At 44.9% G+C, this 16,641-nt stretch overlaps 3 protein-coding genes across 3 annotated transcripts in view; 1 reads left to right on the top strand and 2 right to left on the bottom strand.

The window, feature by feature from the left end:
- The window catches only part of ECD (ecdysoneless cell cycle regulator), a 10,228-nt gene extending 9,947 nt beyond the window's left edge, over positions 1-281 (bottom strand). The window contains exon 1 of the mRNA XM_057381096.1: positions 53-281. Within this exon, the coding sequence (XP_057237079.1) occupies positions 53-254 (202 nt within the window). The 5' untranslated portion in view covers positions 255-281. The remainder of the gene's footprint in view (positions 1-52) is intronic.
- Positions 183-11,448, top strand: FAM149B1 (family with sequence similarity 149 member B1). The gene is made up of 15 exons (XM_057381099.1): positions 183-360; positions 983-1,087; positions 1,215-1,326; positions 2,073-2,215; positions 2,578-2,697; positions 3,251-3,421; positions 4,347-4,534; positions 4,798-4,928; positions 5,495-5,548; positions 5,964-6,076; positions 6,387-6,566; positions 7,525-7,654; positions 7,960-8,082; positions 8,611-8,692; positions 9,415-11,448. Exons 1-15 carry the CDS (start codon positions 326-328, stop codon positions 9,486-9,488), a joined length of 1,761 nt encoding a protein of 586 aa, XP_057237082.1. The 5' UTR covers positions 183-325; the 3' UTR covers positions 9,489-11,448.
- A 47-nt stretch (positions 11,449-11,495) lies between these two features.
- Positions 11,496-14,374, bottom strand: DNAJC9 (DnaJ heat shock protein family (Hsp40) member C9). The gene is made up of 5 exons (XM_057381097.1): positions 14,068-14,374; positions 13,524-13,661; positions 13,152-13,406; positions 12,393-12,476; positions 11,496-11,972 (listed from the first exon to the last, which is right to left on the bottom strand). Exons 1-5 carry the CDS (start codon positions 14,245-14,247, stop codon positions 11,841-11,843), a joined length of 789 nt encoding a protein of 262 aa, XP_057237080.1. The 5' UTR covers positions 14,248-14,374; the 3' UTR covers positions 11,496-11,840.
- Between the last annotated feature and the right edge of the window lie 2,267 nt (positions 14,375-16,641).

Below are 16,641 nucleotides of genomic sequence, written 5' to 3'. Positions count from 1 at the left end.
TCCCCCTCGCACGTCCCCTCCGGGCCCCGGTCCCAGCCCGCTGGCAGCTCACCGCGGCGCGGCACGCAGCGCAGGCGGAATGGCTGCCGCTGCCACACGTAGGCCGCCAGGAGCGGAGCGAAGCGCACCAGCACCGTCTCAGCGCAGCGCCGCAGCAGCGCCTCGCTGCCCGGGCCCCCCTCCGCCGCCGCCGCCGCGAACAGGCGGTAGCGCACCGCGTCCTCGGGCACCGGCGGCCGCCGCAGCGCCTCCATCGCGGCGGGACCGCGCTCCGCCCCCGCGGGAGGAGCGGCGCGATGGCGGCGGCGGGGCGGCGGCGCTGAGGATGATATCGCGATACGCACGCAAACCGGTGCAGGCGTGAGTGGATAGTGTTCCCCCGGTTCGCTCCCGATCCCCATCCCCATCCCAATCCCAATCCCCGTGCCCATCCCGATTCCCCCGGCCCCGGTCCCGGGCCTGCCGCCCGCGCTCCCCCCAGCATCCAACAGGGCCCCGTGACGGCCCGGTCACCCCATGTGCCCCACGGGAGATGGCTCCCAAAATTCCCGGGTTCCTGAGCCACGGACCCGGCCAAACACCGGCGTGACAGAACGCGATTAAATCCCTAAACTGGCTTTTCCCCCGTCCCAAGAGTTGGGTCCGTTCTGACTTACTCGGTTACTCTTGTTCTATTTAATTTAATTAATCTAGAGGGATAATGGCATTGTCTCTGCTTTTGGGGACTGTAGCTCAATTCACAACATCTTAAGTTTAACTGATTTTGAAGCCAAGACTTTTAACCCCATATTTATCCTGGAGTTAGTTTTGACACCTTAAACCTACAGCTTTGGGGACAAGAATTAGCCTCCTAATAATAATAAATGTGTACAGTCCTTGAGAAGCAGAAAAGRAAAACCTATAAAACTTGTTGGGAACTCTGTAAATGTTTATTCTTGTAAGTAATGTAATGCCAATTTCCACTTTGGCTTTTTTTTTTTAGACAAGGACTCCCAAAGCATGCCTTGAGGYATCACCCACTGCCAGAGCCACGGGCTCAGGTGTGCTCAGCCACACCCGCAGCTGAGAACCGCGGACAGAACTCCAGGTATTTTTCATGGCACTTCTGATACACCTGTTCTGATAGAGCTGGGCTTTGTTTATTTACACTCTTTATTTCTCATTGTTTATTGTGGGTTTATTTATTCTTCCTTTTCTTTTTTTGTGCTTTTCAGGGAGTCAGGAATCTGTAAGGAGTCGGATGATCATGGGRATGCACGGACTGCTAGTCAGAGCTGTGCTGACACCTCCACAGAAGACAGCTCAGCCTTCTCTTGGGGCTATGACGTGAGTAAATCATCCAAGCCAAATCTAGCACAGAAATACCACTGCAAAGATATGTRAAAATAAAAATGACTAGATCTGTCAAAAAATCATGGTTGTGATTTTAGAAAGAACATCTTTTTACCTCTTTCCATCCTTTAGTTCAAAACATATTAGGCTCACACTATTCTGTTAATATTCTGAATTTCCACCAAACATTTTGAAAATGCAAATAATTTAATGCTGTTACTGTGGAACCCCAGCCATGGCTGGATGASTTTCAGACACTCGGCATGAGTTTATCAAGCTTCTGCATACTGGCATGTTTCTCAAAATATAGTAAGCTCTTAAGACGTTATTTTCAGAATAAATTTCACATTTAGAAATGTTTGTTTTATTCTCCATCCACCAAAGCCAAGTTTGTTGTTGCCTTCTGAGATGTGAGATGGAGTTGTTTGGATTTTAATGACCCCAGAATTGACCCCATTTTCTATCTACATGTAACAGAGGACCTGGCCATCCTTCAGGTTCAGTGTTTCCCACCAGTCTGCATTTCTTTTTTTGTTTCTGTTGGTTGTGGACACTGGAAGTAACTAATCCTCTATTGTGTTAAAAGATCATCTCTGGGAGAAATTTATTTAAAGTTAAAATCTTTCCATGCAATCCTGCTAAGATTTAAGTGAATATTTGTCTTTTTCAATTATATTTTGAAAATTAGTTTTAAAAACACTGCAAATGCTATTCACTAGGTTGTTTTTTTCCCTCTCTAGGAATTTGATAAAGCTGCCACACAACAAGTTCAACAGATGTTCAGACAAATTGATGAGCTTCTGTATGAGCAGAAGGACAACATTCACGTTGAGGGACTGCGGGAGGAATGTCACCAATGGTCCTCCAGCTTTCCTCATCTCAGGTATTTTATGGATAGACCAATGCTACAGCAAGGGTAGGGATGGACACAGTTGCTCTTAAAGCAAGTGTCAGGGTGGRTTTATGCAACTATGTGGTAGATAAAGATGAAAAGATCACTCTGGTGATGTGCCTGTCTGTCGTTAATAAACGTTCTGTTACCTCACATTTGGTTCCTTGATGGAGATTGTTTCAACTGACTTGGCCTGAACAGAGCAGAAATCTCTTAGAAAACTGAAACTGGCAGCAGGAAAGCTGCACAGCTTCCCAGGAAAACGTTTCGGATTTGCAGCTGTTCTTATGCCCTTCAATAATCTCACTTCCAAGGCTTTCTGCTGTACTTATCCTTTGCTTTTGCCATGGCAGGGTGGTGGGGAAGCAGCTGGTGATCCCCACAGACGAAGGGTACGGATGGTACTCGAGTTCCTCCTTGGGCAGTTTGGCTCCCTCAGATCTAAGTTCACCACAGGAAGAAGATTCTGATGAGTAAGTACCAGCAATGAGTCTGGATCGTACCAAGCTAGGAAGGCAGGTTTGTTCTCTGCTTCTTAAAATGTGCAGCCTTCTTGTTAGGCTGAGTTTTGAACATAGCACACTCTTTTTGTTCCTTTTTAACTGAGTTTAGTACACTCAGAATAGCCAGAATACGTAGCTGTGCTTTTGCTGACTACAGTGAACKGGTCAGTAAACAGAAATACCTTTGGTGCTGATGACTTCCTAAGAATCTATATGTATTGCAGCTGGTTTTATTGTTAATCATCTCTTAAATTTGTACAGGACTTCAAAAATACAAATCACTGCTGCTTTTATTGTTTAATGTTTTAGAATGCTTCCTAATTAGCTTTGGGTATTTTTCCCCTGAAGTTCCAGGTTCCTTAGCAAGAATTAAAAGATATCCAAACCAAAAGTTGTTACTGTAATGACTAATTTGTTGGCCTCGCTACTGCCTGCCCTTAACTACCGAGCTGTCTCTCAATTATTTGAGGTGGAAAAATAACTTATCTTTATTTCTGATTTCTGAAAACTGTCACCTACTCAGATTCAGCGTTTGTGGCAAGAAGATGCCTCTTTTTGTTGTTCCTGCTCACAAAAAGGCTGACCCTTCCAGTCCTGTGACCTTGTGTTCCTCAGAGAGCGACGAAGGGGAAGAGGAAATCATTCTCTCCGAGGGGATAGTGGAGGAATATYTGGCATTTGACCACAGGGATGTGTAGGTATTGAATATTAACACAGCAGCCAGTACCAGTGTCCAGTGTCCCAGGGTTCCTGCAGTTCAGATACACGTACTTGATGAGTTTATTTATCTTTTTTCTGGAGAACTTTCAAACACCTGAGGTTGCCCGGGCACTGGGAATTCTACCAACCCATTTCCTAGACAATTTATTTTTCTGAATTTTTTTAGGAATTTTTTGATAATTTTTCATGCTGTCCTTTTTTGTGCTTGGTTTGAATAATTCATTCCATCATAAGAGCCTGTGTATTTAATGAAATGTGTTTAAACACAATTTATTTTTTATACTATGTCAAATTCACAGCTGTTTGTTATGCAAGAGCAGTGTGTTCCTTCTGGCATTTTGGGTGGAATTGTACCTTCCTGGATTTTTCAGTGGTAGTTTTATGAACAAGGGTGGATTTTATGCTTGTCAAGAAACAACTATCATTCTTTTTATGTTTTTACCCCTTTACTTTATTCAGCCCAACAATATGAACATTTGGCCTGGGTAAAGACTCTGAAGGGTGCTGTCAGTTCCTGATACCTAATGGGTTTTAATAATTAAAGCAACTTAGCTACATGGACCATTAAATTAAAATTGTCACGTTTCTTGCTTTGACCAGGCCAGAGAGACACTGCTGCAAAAAATATCACTCTCTTGTCTTCAAGATTCTGTACTCTCGTGAGATATGAAGCCTAACAGTGTGATGAAGAAATATCACTGTAATATTGTTTTTTTTTTTAATGTGAATTTGATCTCATGGGTTAATTATTTATTGCTGAAGTATCATTTATAGTCATTCTGTATAGGGAAACCAGGGTGTGTCAGTGATTTCTCATTGAGGTCAGTGGGAAACTAAGAGTAAATACAGGAGAGAAAGAAAATGTGTTTCTGGTGCAGATAATGCTTACATTTTTATAGGGAGGAGGAGCTGCATGAGAGGAAGATGGGACTGTCCTCTGGTAGACGGAAATTGGGATTTCCCCCTGTCTCTCCCTATTCCTGCATGAAGGATTCCGTGCTCACATTTGTGTTTGATGATGTGTGGAGTGAAGTCCTGGTCTGCATGGAGGAATTGATCTGCAGGCACTGGGAAAGCTCAGCCTCTGGTAAGGATCACAGTTAAAGTGAGGGCTCAGAAGGGAATTTCAGCTAATTTTGTGTGGATGCCATGGGAGAGAGATGTATTTGGGAATGATCTCCTCAGTGGGAATAAAAAGCTTATTTTGCCAACAGTGTGCGACGTGCCTTCAAAAGACTTAGCAGAATTTACCACCCAAGAGGACTTTCTCTCAAAAAAAATTTGGATACGTAGCACTGCCCATAACTAGCAATGCCAGTATTGACAGGAATTCTCTGTTGCTTTGCACAGATGATGAGAAAAACATCATAACAGTAGAAAGCCTCCGAGCAGATGCCAGAAGCCCTTTGCAGTTGGATCCTCTGCCATCGTTGTTACCTCGTGTGCTGCCCACGAAGATGCCCTCGGTGACATCAAATCTAGTAAGGRTTTTTAGCCAGCTGTTCTTTTGTGAGGGGATGAATCAATACAGAGTTACCTCAGCAAACAGGCTGGTTATGTTTAGGTACACAGGACACACATTAGGACTTTGTGTGAATCCTGGCTGTCCTTTCTGACCCTTAAGTTCTGTTATTATGCAGTTGGAAGTTTTAATTCCTGCTTTTCTCCTTGAAACTTAGTATTTTATATCTATGTAGGACAACTGTGTGGTGGCTTTTGATTAAGGATGTAGTTTTTTCCACATGATGATGTTTAAATTAAATGGTGAGATTGATGATTGTGTGTGGGATCCCMTTCTCACATTCATAGTTAGTTTATCTAGTGAAGAAAGAAGGAGAAAATCTCAGTGCAGTTCTAAACCAGTTTTTTTTTTCTCAGACACTGAACTTAACTGTAAAATCTGCTTAGATGATCTGCTTCAGAGTGGTGAGCACCAGTGTTACCTGTTTATTCCATTTTAATTCAACTCTTTCCTTCTTATTTTTATTTCTTTCTCCTTTATTTCTTCCTCCTTCCTGTCCCTTTTGTCCCCTCACTGTGTGTGTAGTGCCCAAAACCCAGATGTGGCCGCAAAAGCAAAAAGAGGAGAAAAACACCTCAAGTATGTATGGGATTAAACCTCTGCTATTTTCTRTTTGCTCTTGTTATGGTGGGTGAAATTTTTTTCCAGATCAGTCTGTATTTCAGAAAAGAAGTTTGCAGATCTGTTCTTGACGTGTCAATATATGCTGAAAATTATTTTCATAAAGCTTCTGGTTATAGTCATTGTTGGAAKATCTGCAAATGAGCTGCTCCGTTGGAAAATGTTAACTATTAGGACACATTTCTTAAGCACAAAAAAAATGAAATGCTAAGATCCCTGTCTTAGATGGGGAAATAACATAAGCAGGTAGATATCTGGATGTCATGGAAGAAATGAATGACTTTTCTCCAAAATGATACACCAAGTCTGTAAATATGTGTGTGTGTATCTCTGTGAAACAGTAATTTACTTACTTATTTTTTTTAAATTTCAGGTAAGTCTCTCTCAAGAGTCGAGTAGTGGTTCTCAGCGTAACCTAAATGGCTTGATGGTGATCCATGGGATCCAGTTACACCACAGGAACCTGCCTGTAGTGGAGAAAACACTGTAAGAACTACAGATCACCTGTTGTAAATAAAGTAGAGCACTCTCACAGTCAGAGGGATTCAACCCAAAACTTTGTGAGATAAATTCCTTCACTGGAGAAAGCAATTCTGAGTTATTTTCCTCCTTGTTTGTTTGTTTATTTGTCTTCTATGAAAGAGTATTGCTTGACACAGTTATTTTAAAAATGGACTCAAATAATTTCTGCCCATGTATTTCATGATTTAAGTCACCTGTAGGTGAGTACTTTGGTAACAAAGTAGTTGTGATGTTGACCAACTCTCTTTTGTCTTGTGCTCTTTTTTTTTGTCAGGGAGCTGGATGACAAACGGCCAGGTTCAAGTTCCTTCCTCTCCACTAGGACATGGCCAAATCGTCCCCTGGAGCTCAGCACCTCATCCCTATCCTGCAGCAGGAGGAGGAGGAACGCCCCGCCACGGACCCTGCGTCCCATCGGGGCCCCGTGCTCCGGGGACGATGCCAGCAGGCGCCTGTACGTCCCCAAAACAACATCCCCCTGCAGGGTGCCATGCTCAGGGGACATGGAAAGCATCCCTGGGTAGGGAGAACATGGATTGTTGGAGTAAGGAGAGGAACTGGCCCTTAAAGCACAGCTCCTCTGAGAAAGCTGCGTTGTTGAAGTTGGTGTTCACTGTCCTGCAGCTGCGATTCTGTGAATCGCGTATTGAGGTGGTCTTGCACATCAACAAGGGACCTCAGCCTGTCCTCTACAAGCAAAGAGAACACCACCATCTCTTTCTTGGCATGGCTGTCTTTCTCTGCAGCCTATTTTCAAGATAAATTTAAAAGTCTGCAGTTTTTGGAGGTCATGCTGCAGGTTGCTATCCTAGCTCAGACTGGGCCATAAAKTTGTTAAAATAGATTATCTGATTGRCCTAAGGGCTCTTAGAGAGCCCTCAATCACACCTAGAATATCTTACTTTTATTTTGTACAATGACCTGACTTAATGGGACCATTTACAGGGACCACAGGGTTATCAGGAAATAATGCAGGGTTTGATAGACCTGTCTGTTTCATATGTTGTAAATTAATGTAGTTGACCTTTAGTTTTGCAGTTTACCTATAAACTCATCTGGTCTTTAACTCTTAAACTCATTCTTGTCATATATTGTTGAGAGACTTATTCCGTGTCCCTTCATAACTGAAGTTTCTCCTTCCACTATTTTATGCTTCTGTTCCCTTTCCTCAGGCTTCAGTCAATCTAAGAAATATTGACATTTCTGCTTTATTTAAATATATTTTTAATGTAAGCAGAGAGCACTGGGGAAGTCTTTTTTTTTAAGTGCAAATTATGGTTTGAAGCTTTTCTAAAGTATTCTTACAGAACAGTCAACTCTAGAAAGCCAAAGAAACTTAGCAATAATACATCTTTCCACCTGCCAAACATATAAACTCTGTGTTTTTTTCTGTTCTTACTGGTGCAYTTCAGCCTGACTGCACAGGAGCAGCTGACCTCATCACCCTCCCCACTGCTGCTAAACAGAAATCACCCCCTGCCACCCATTGCCACCACCACTGGGGCAGAGTGTGGGAGCACCGCAGGAACCCACAGGCAAACGGTAACAGGCACCAGAATCTCATTTCATTACTGAATAATCTAAAGTTGTTATSACTGCTGGCCAAATTACCCAGCCCAAGAGTTCCAGTTTGTTTGTTACATTGTGACAGCAAGTCAGATAGATGCACAAAAAATGTTGTATCGGGTTTGACTCACAGCATCACCTCCATTTGTCTGCTTAATTCTCATTAATGCAAATGGAATGTTTTCCTCCTCCTAACTGGGTATAAAATTAGCTTTAATTCYTGGATTAATTATTTTCAATGCACTAAGAAGAACTCATAACTGTGTTATTTCTGCTTGCAGAAGCCTCGAGGGAACTTGAGCCGTGCTCCCTGTGTCACGACACAAGACACTCCCCAGCAGCTCCAGGAGCAGCTGTTCTTACCTGATCCCTTCTCCAGGCCTAACACAACCAACACAACCTTGGTAAAGCATGGCTAATTACACCAGATCATCCTTAATCACTGAATAGGGTGCTTTGAGAATTAACATTAGTCASTGTCCAGTCTATTTTAGTAACAAATACTCTGTTTAATTTATTGAAACACTTACTCAACCGATACCTTCTTGTATCTAACCAAGTATTTTTATCTAAGCTTTAAAAGCTGTAATTTTATCAATAGCTTCTAAGTAGCTGCTTGACTGGTTTCTGTGTATAATTTCAACATTCTTGATTCAGCAGTTATTAAATCTGCTTTTGGAACAGAACAATTCCCAGAAATTGCAAGACTGCCTCTAACTGGCCCAGTGATCATTCTAAATAAGCATTAGAAAAGTATATTTTCTATTTCTGAAGTTGATTTGACCCTTCTTTAAGCTTTCCTTAGAACTTYACAACATCAGACCTTTACAACATCTTACCAATCTCTAAATACATGATTAAGTAGTTTGTAGCTGTATTAGCATCTTGATTTTTTTTCATGCAAACAGAAATAAGCTGAACTGTCTTTTCAGCCGGATCCCCAGCGCCGCCGTTCTTGCACTGTTATTGATTACAGTAATCACTCCTGGACAAGGAGAGGATCGACAAGTTCAGGTATGCTCATCACTCACAGGGCTTAGTAAGATCAAACAAAGGAGGCTTTTAGGGCAGGGAAGCATTTCCTACAGGGATGCATTCCTACAGATAATTTCCATTGGGGAAGTTTTTCAAAATTCCATCCATATTTTTAATTTCAGGTTTTRTCCTTGCTATATCCTACTCTACTCCAGAATATGGTTGGATGCATTTTGTTGGGGTTTTTGTTTGTTTTTATTACCACCAAATATTTAAAATCAGTTAAGGAAGCTTAATGTAATCRGCCCCACTGCATCTCAGTGTCAAAGTTTTCAAAGCAGGAGTTGCCAGCTGAAACAGAAATAGTAACTTGAAGTTAACAAAGGTGCTAAAACTAAAGTAACTTGTTTTTAGAAAAGCAAGGAGTGGTTCCTACTGAAATTAAATATCTGCTCCCCCGCTCAAAAAAAATACAAGGCGAATGTTATGACTACTGTATTGACCAAAAAAAAAAATTAAATTAGCAGGAAAACTTTGTAGACATGAATACTTGGTGAAATACCAAGGAGTACACTTGCTCCCTGCAATGCAGCTACTCAGCAAGCACAAACTTTGCCCCTTTTGGAAGTTATAAACAATGCAGTWGATAGCCATGTGTTACAGTAAAGACGTTTTAGTTTTAAGCTAGAGGAGATATTTTTGGTACTAAGCTGTAATTCCTTCCTGAAGTCTTGAAGCTGTCCATGATCTCTGTTTGTCAGGTCTTCCACAACGTGGTTCTGTGAAAGCTCACGGTCGAAGTGGATCAGGCACAAAAAGCAAACAGGGGCTCTAAAATGCCATGGAGAAGTATCCACCCATCCATCCCTCTCCAGAGTCATGAACCACCTCTCCTTCCCAGCAAGGTCAACGTTGTTTACACAGAGTTTCCTAACACCCTTCCTTACAGATAGTTATTTTTATATAAATCTAAGCAGCAGCTGCCAAAGATTAGAAGGGGTGCACTTAAACATTCTATTTTCTACCACTAGAGGAAGTGATGCTCCAGTGGAAGGGTGAATACACTCCAGTGAAGCCTAATTCCTAGGAAACCTAGCAAACACTCTCAGTCTGCACTGTTTTCCATGAGGCTGGTGACAGGTTCATGTCCTTACAGGCAGGTACTGCAGGACCTGCTCATTCTTCCCTTAGGAAGGTTTACCCAACATTCCATAGCAGCAGTGATTTACATTTTAAAAAAACTGTATTTATGTGTTTAAAGCAATATTGTACTAGCACAAGCAAGCACTCAGCTCAGGCAAGTGATGAATGCTGTTGTAGCTGCAGCAGGTATGARCACAGGTGTATAGAACTAAGGTAGCAGAGCAGGTGACCTGGCAGCTCCAAGGGTAGCATGCCACTGCCTCTGCCTGAGTTATAATAAAACCCTTTACCTCTTTCTCTGTGACTGAAGAAGGTTGAACAGGCAAAAAGAAACCTCTTACTATGAGTAGTTTCAGACAGAACTCAAAAAAAGAATAGTCTTCCTGGGGAGACATTTTATGGTAATTCCATAGAATACCTTAATGTCCCTTTATAAAATCACCTGTAATTACATCAGATTTCTGCACTCTATCATAGAGTTCCAGAAGCCAGAGATGGAACGGAGCTTTTAGGAGCTGTATCTCCCCTGTGGGACAGACCTAACAGAGGTATTTGSTGGAGCTGGCCTTGTGGCTTCAGAAAAGACAAAACATGAAGTACAGGCTTCTCAAAACAAGTGGTTATAGCTGAAGGTCATACTCCCWAACAGTGAGTGCCAGACTGAAATGTAACAAGGTGAAGATAACCACTGGCTGTATTTAAACAAAGTTAGGATGCTCCACAAAAACAGCTGTTCCTTTCTAGTCCAAGTAAAGAGCACTGTTTTGCTACATTTTATTATTCTTCAAATTGCAGTTAGAATGGGAAAAAAACTTGTCAGTATTCTTTATGAAGTGGCTGCCATATTTCTCCACTCCAAACCAGCTAATAATTTTTAATCAATATTGAGTCTCTTAAGTCCAGTTTATCCAAGCATGCTTTAATCAAATACAGGAAACTGCAAATGTAACTGGGTTAACCTGCCTTTGCATTTCCAGAAGTTAAGAAAAAAAACCAAATAACTCTGAGCTCAGTCTAAAGCTCTTAAGTTTGCAGAGAGAGAGAAACAAATGCTCATCAGAGAAGCCTACTCACTAAACCATTTCAAAATACAGTGTCTCTTCTGGAGCACTGCAGTGTGTCAGTTATGTCAGGCAAACTGCAGATAAACATCCCATTTGTATTTGTGCCATCCCTCAGGGATYGAGTGAGTTTTCTGTAGCACAAGAGTTACAAAAACAGACAATTAAACTTGAATAGACTTCTGTTAGCATAATGGCACTTTTTAAGTCAGTTTAAAAAGTGCAGTCCCCTCCTAAGACCCTTTTTGTTTTTTGTACAGATGGTTGACACTAGGGACTGCCCTTGGACTGTTATTTATTTTGTGTAATAAAAGTAACCTTCAAGCCCCATGTTATAAAACACAATTATATGCTCTGCTTTCTCAGAATTAGGGTAACTTTTGACAGCAGACAAGTAAAAGGGAACAGAGAGACCATTAACCTCTGGCTTCCCCACCAGGAAGCTCCCTGAATGTTGTTGTTGATGCACGGAGGGCCTTCAGCTCCCAAAGTGTTCACTTCATGGCTCCTACACCTTTGAAAAATGATCCTCCACGGAAGTGTGCAGGATTTACTTGACTGAAATCAGAAGAATCAACACAATTGATTATTTGTTTTGAACAGCTTTTTTAGGAAACATAGAACTGGGGAAGCAAAACTCTGGAAAAAAAGAAAACAACTTCACGTTTATTAAATCTGCAATTTTCCAAACTATTTTTATAAAACTACTGGAATATCTGAAAAACACCAGTTGAGTTGAGGCGCAAGACTTTTGAAAAGAGTAGGAGGTTTGTTACAGAAGAAATGTGTGAGTAGCACACATGGATCTACACTGATTTGGAACAGTAGCACAGGAATGCCTTGTCTTCCTTGTTCAGGATGCATTCCATGTCACACCTCCCAGTTACAGCCAGTCAATGCACAGTCCAAAACAAAAGACCAGAAAACATCCAAAATTCTCCCAAATCTACATTTCTATACAAAATGAAACCCATTAATTCAGTCTATGCTGTTCCTTCTGCCTTTCTTTTCTTGGCTGGGGTCTTTTTYCCTCCTTTCTTAGCACTGTTCCCATATTTTGCTTCCAGTTGGGCCAGGAAGTTATCCATTTCCTTCTCTCGATCTCTGCTTCGGCTCTGGGGRAGGGGAAAAGAAAACCAATCAAACTCAAAGCTTTTATAACTTCCCAATACAGATTATCCTAGTGAAGACTGATAGCTACACAAGATACTGGAATATAGTAAACAAGGAATACAAGCTACAGAAAGTTTAGTATAATCTTAAAAACTCCTTGCAAAACTACCTAAAACTAGAAGTTAAAGTATTTCAAGTACTTATGCAATAACTTTGTAAATTAAAAAAAAAAAAAACATAGGCAATAAAATCTATACAGTACTCTGATTCTAATTAAATTAAAGTATACAGTTAACATTAAGGCCAGGTTTTAACCTCAGGAACTCAGAAGAGTTGCAAGGATCCAAAATCAAAGACACTCAGGGAAAACACAGTTATAAGCCAGTAAAAAGGTTATCTTCAACAAACAGAAAAAGCCTTACTTTAATCAGCGCTTGCAAGTCATTTTCTCCACCAAGGCCGAGTTCATCTTTAGTCTTTTTTGCCTCTTTAGCTTCTTTTTCTGCCTAAATGAGCAAACAGGTTTTTTTTTTTAAAAAAAAAAAGTATTGTGCATGTTACCTGACCAAGTTTCACAGGAGTTACCAAATGGTTTTTTTGGCATCTGTGTACGAACAGCTACAGGGAAGCACAAAAGGGTTTCCAAGTTTGGCCACAGATGAGGAATAAGGCAAAGGGAAGCCCGTTATGGTTCTACCATTTAGCAGAGCAGGAAGTTTTTTTTGCTTTCACAGTGCTGAATGTGATGTTTGGCCCTGTCCCTGTTCCCACTTTTTTTTGTCTTGATAGACACATTAACTAAAGATTACTGTGAAGTGCATGTAACGTTCTAMAAAGTATCCAAAAGTCCATTTCGCTCAGAGCAGTTTCACACTTGCCAGAAGTCAACCAAAATGTATTTTCACCACTTAGTTGTTTTTGTTAACTCCAGCAACTCAGAGCTTTGTAGATAAATGCAGGGACATGCTAAACTGTAGTAAGCTGTTGTGTATAACAATGAAATAAAGAAGTARAAAAGTCTTTCACAATGATTTGAGKTGGGGGGTGATGAACACAGGCAACCAGATATGAACACCAAGGTGTGTAACCCAGCAATCCTGTGACAAATACCCTGGGAACAGTGTCACTTATTTTTGCCAAGGGAGATTCAAAGGTTATGGTAAACAGTTGATGTGACCTACCCGCTTTCTTCTGGACATCATCTTCTGCTTCGACTCCTTTACGAAAGCCTTGAAGGAYGGGAGCTCCCCCGAGTTGATGCCTTCCTGTATCATCTCCCGTATCCTGGGCTCATCGGTGTAGTCCACACACATCACAGACTCCATGATCCGATCCATGTCACCCTTGAAATTCAGGTATGCTGCCTTCACATCAGCCAGCTCTTCYGCCGAGTTTTTATAGTTCTTGTGGAAGTCTTCGATGTCTTTCACAGTGACCTGGGGCAGTGAAGTGACGCTTTGCGAGTTACAGGGCTCGCTCACTAGGAGGATTTCAGAGGAAAAAACACATAAAGCCACACAATGCTTCTGTCGCCCAGCCCATCCCATTCTCACCTTGAAGAGCAGCTGCCAGTACTCCAGCCAGTCCCGCCCGTCCTGCAGCGCCTCGGCGTCCTCGTCCACCATGCCCGTCTCATCGTACACCGTGCGCTGCTTCTCGTCGCTCAGCACGGCGTACACCTTGCCCAGGATCTGCGGGACGCAGGGGTCACCCGGGGGATGGTCAGTGGGATGGTCACTCRAGGGGTGGTGGGTCAGTCTCTCAGGGTCTCTTAACTGGGATTCAGTCACTTGGGGAAAAGCTAATCAGTCACTTGGGGGGTGGTGGGTCGCTCACTCGGGAATTGGTGGGGGTCAGCCGGTGGGTTGGTCACCCGGGGGCGGTGGGTCGCTCTCACTCGGGAATTGGTGGGGGTCAGCCGGTGGGTTGGTCACCCGGGGGCGGTGGGTCGCTCTCACTCGGGAATTGGTGGGGGTCAGCCGGTGGGTTGGTCACCCGGGGTCGGTGGGTCGCTCTCACTCGTTGCCGCCGCCGCCCCCTTCCCTCCTCCCCCTTGTCTCTTCTTCCCTCCTTCCCTTTCTCGCACCGTCCCCTCACCTGGAAGCGACGCGTGGCCTCCTCCTTCTGCTCGGGCGGGACGCGGTCGGGGTGCAGGCGCAGCGAGGCGCGGTGGTAGCCGCGGCGGATCTCCTGCGAGGACGCGCCCCGCCGCACGCCCAGCACGCCGTACAGGTCCGCGGTGCCGAACGCGGCCTCGCACTGCTGCGGCAGCGCCATCCCGCGCCGCCGGCACCGATCCAGCACCGTCCTTCCCGCCCAGCCCGCTCTCGGACTGCGGATCCGCGGCTGCGCCGGGCGGGAAGAGCCCGCGGGGGAAGCTGAGGGGYGGTGCCGGCGTTTGAGAGAGGCGGTGGGGCCGCTCCGTCGGGAGGAGGCTGAGGGGYGGTGTCGCTGAGGGGCGATGGAGGAGGGGCGGCGCTGCTGAGGGCAGGCGGGGGGACGGACATGTTGGAGGGAGGCTGAGGGGCGGTGCCGCTGAGGCGGGGCGGGGGGTTCTCCATGTTGTGGGGAGGCTGAGGGGCGGTGCCGCTGAGGGGAGGTGGGGGAACGGCCGGGTTTGAGGGAGCCTGAGGGGCGGAGCCGCTGAGAGGAAGCGGTGGCACGGCCATGTTGGAGGGAGGCTGAGGGGCGGAGCCGCTGAGAGGAAGCGGTGGCACGGCCATGTTGGAGGGAGGCTGAGGGGCGGCGCCGCTGAGCGGGGGCGGGGGGTTCTCCATGTTGGAGAGAGGCTGAGGGGCGGTGTCGCTGAGGCGGGGCCGTGGTTTCTCCATGTTGGAGGGAGGCTGAGAGGCGGTGCCGCTGAGCGGGGGCGGGGGGTTCTCCATGTTGGAGGGAACCTGAGGAGCGGTGCCGCTGACGCGGGGCGCTGAGATCTCCATGTTGGAGGGAAGCTGAGGGGCGGTGTCGCTGAGGGGGAGCGCGGGGGTCTCCATGTTGGAGGGAAGCTGAGGGGCGGTGTCGCTGACGGGAAGCGAAGGAGCCGCTGTTGTGAGAGGAGGGCTTGACGATGCGGCGACACCGYCGAGGGGAGGCGGAGGAGCCGCTATCGTGAAGGGAGGCCTTGATCCGGCGGCGGCGCTGAGGGGAGGCGGAGGGCCCGCCATGTTTGAGCGAGGCTGAGGAGCGGCCCCGACGAGCCGAGCGGCCGCCTCTCAGCCGCTTGGAGCCCTGGGGATGGCGGGGACGCCTTCGKGGAGTAACTTTCATGTTCTGCTGGAGTTGATGGGRTCGGGCCGGGARYGAGGCAGGAGCGGGGCACAGCCCGRCCAGTCGCGGTGCATTGGGGTGMCCTCGCCGCCTCTGTGACGCGCTGGAGCCGCCGGGGAGCGCGGCCTCCTGCCCGCGACCGCCGCGTGTGCCTTGGTGCAGTTACTGTCAGTAAAATAAATGCMAGGGGCTCCTCCTCGGCTTCCCCCTTCCCGCCGGTAAACAACCAGCTTTCCTGGCTTCTGGGAGTGAGGAGGCCCTGGCACAGAGTGCCCAGAGAAGCTGTGGCTGCCCCTGGATCCCCATCCCTAAGGCCAGGTTGGATAAAGCTTGGAGCAGCCTGGGGTAGTGGAAGGTCTCCCTGCCCATGGCACGGCTGGAACTGGGTTGGTTTTAAGGTCCCTTCCAACACAAACCGTTCCATTGTTTTGCGGTTCATTCGGGCCAGGTGAGAGGTAGAAAATAAAAGTTGTTACTTTACATTTCTTATGCCTGTTGTTGAATTGTGGAATGTTTCAGTCCCAATACCACAGAGGGAACAAACGCCAGCAGCACCAACTGAGATTTCAGCTCTTGGTTACAGAATTCAGATGGTAACATTGTAAAACTTTGATACATATCGATGCCTGAAAACCCCATAGACCGATGTCTAGCGCTGGAGGGGAGGGGGATCATTTCTCCTAACCCACCTGCCTTTGCTTAGAATTGGCATGTATTTATACAGCATGGTGTAACATGAACATTGTCACTACRCTCACTACTATATATCGGTACGGAAATACACGATATCAGTTTTAAAAGTGCACCTGCATCATCCTCAATTCGGTGGTCGCGGGGGTCTCCCACTAATAAGATACCATCCTCTTCATCATGGTGGACTTTTCACCTTTGTCTTCAAGGCATGCACAGTTGTGATGTTTATGGGTTTTTTTTCTAGTCCTCCAAGTCTTCATTTTCCATCTTTTTGCTGACTGTCTTGTGCCTCTGCCAAGTTCTCATTAGTGCTCTCTACTGTTCCTTGTTATAACATCTACCTGTCCACTTTCTTCAGAACTTTTTCTCATTTATGCCCAATGGTGATTTCACGTATCTATGTACTAATCCAGCTGGTTGGATTACATCCAGCTGGTACACTATATGTTGCTAATACACTACTAAAAAACTTATAACAACATATAAAAAGGCTATTATTGATAATATATTGAAAGCTATTACATTGTATATTAACAATATGTAAAAAGTTATTACATTCTTATATTGATAATGTATTAAAAAGTTAGAGAAAGTTTTCAATCAATAGGYCTCATAAGCACCTTGTCCCTTTGACATAAATCATAGGTATCAATATAAAGATTTAATTTTAAAAATCCCCTATGAAAGGTGAATATTTCAGTCATTTCTGAG

This window comes from Malurus melanocephalus, unplaced genomic scaffold, assembly GCF_030028575.1.
Source record: "Malurus melanocephalus ecotype Western Australia unplaced genomic scaffold, MMel_1.1 scaffold_491, whole genome shotgun sequence".
In the NCBI taxonomy this organism is placed as follows: Eukaryota; Metazoa; Chordata; class Aves; order Passeriformes; family Maluridae; genus Malurus; species Malurus melanocephalus.
This window is presented reverse-complemented; position numbering and strand designations above follow the sequence as displayed.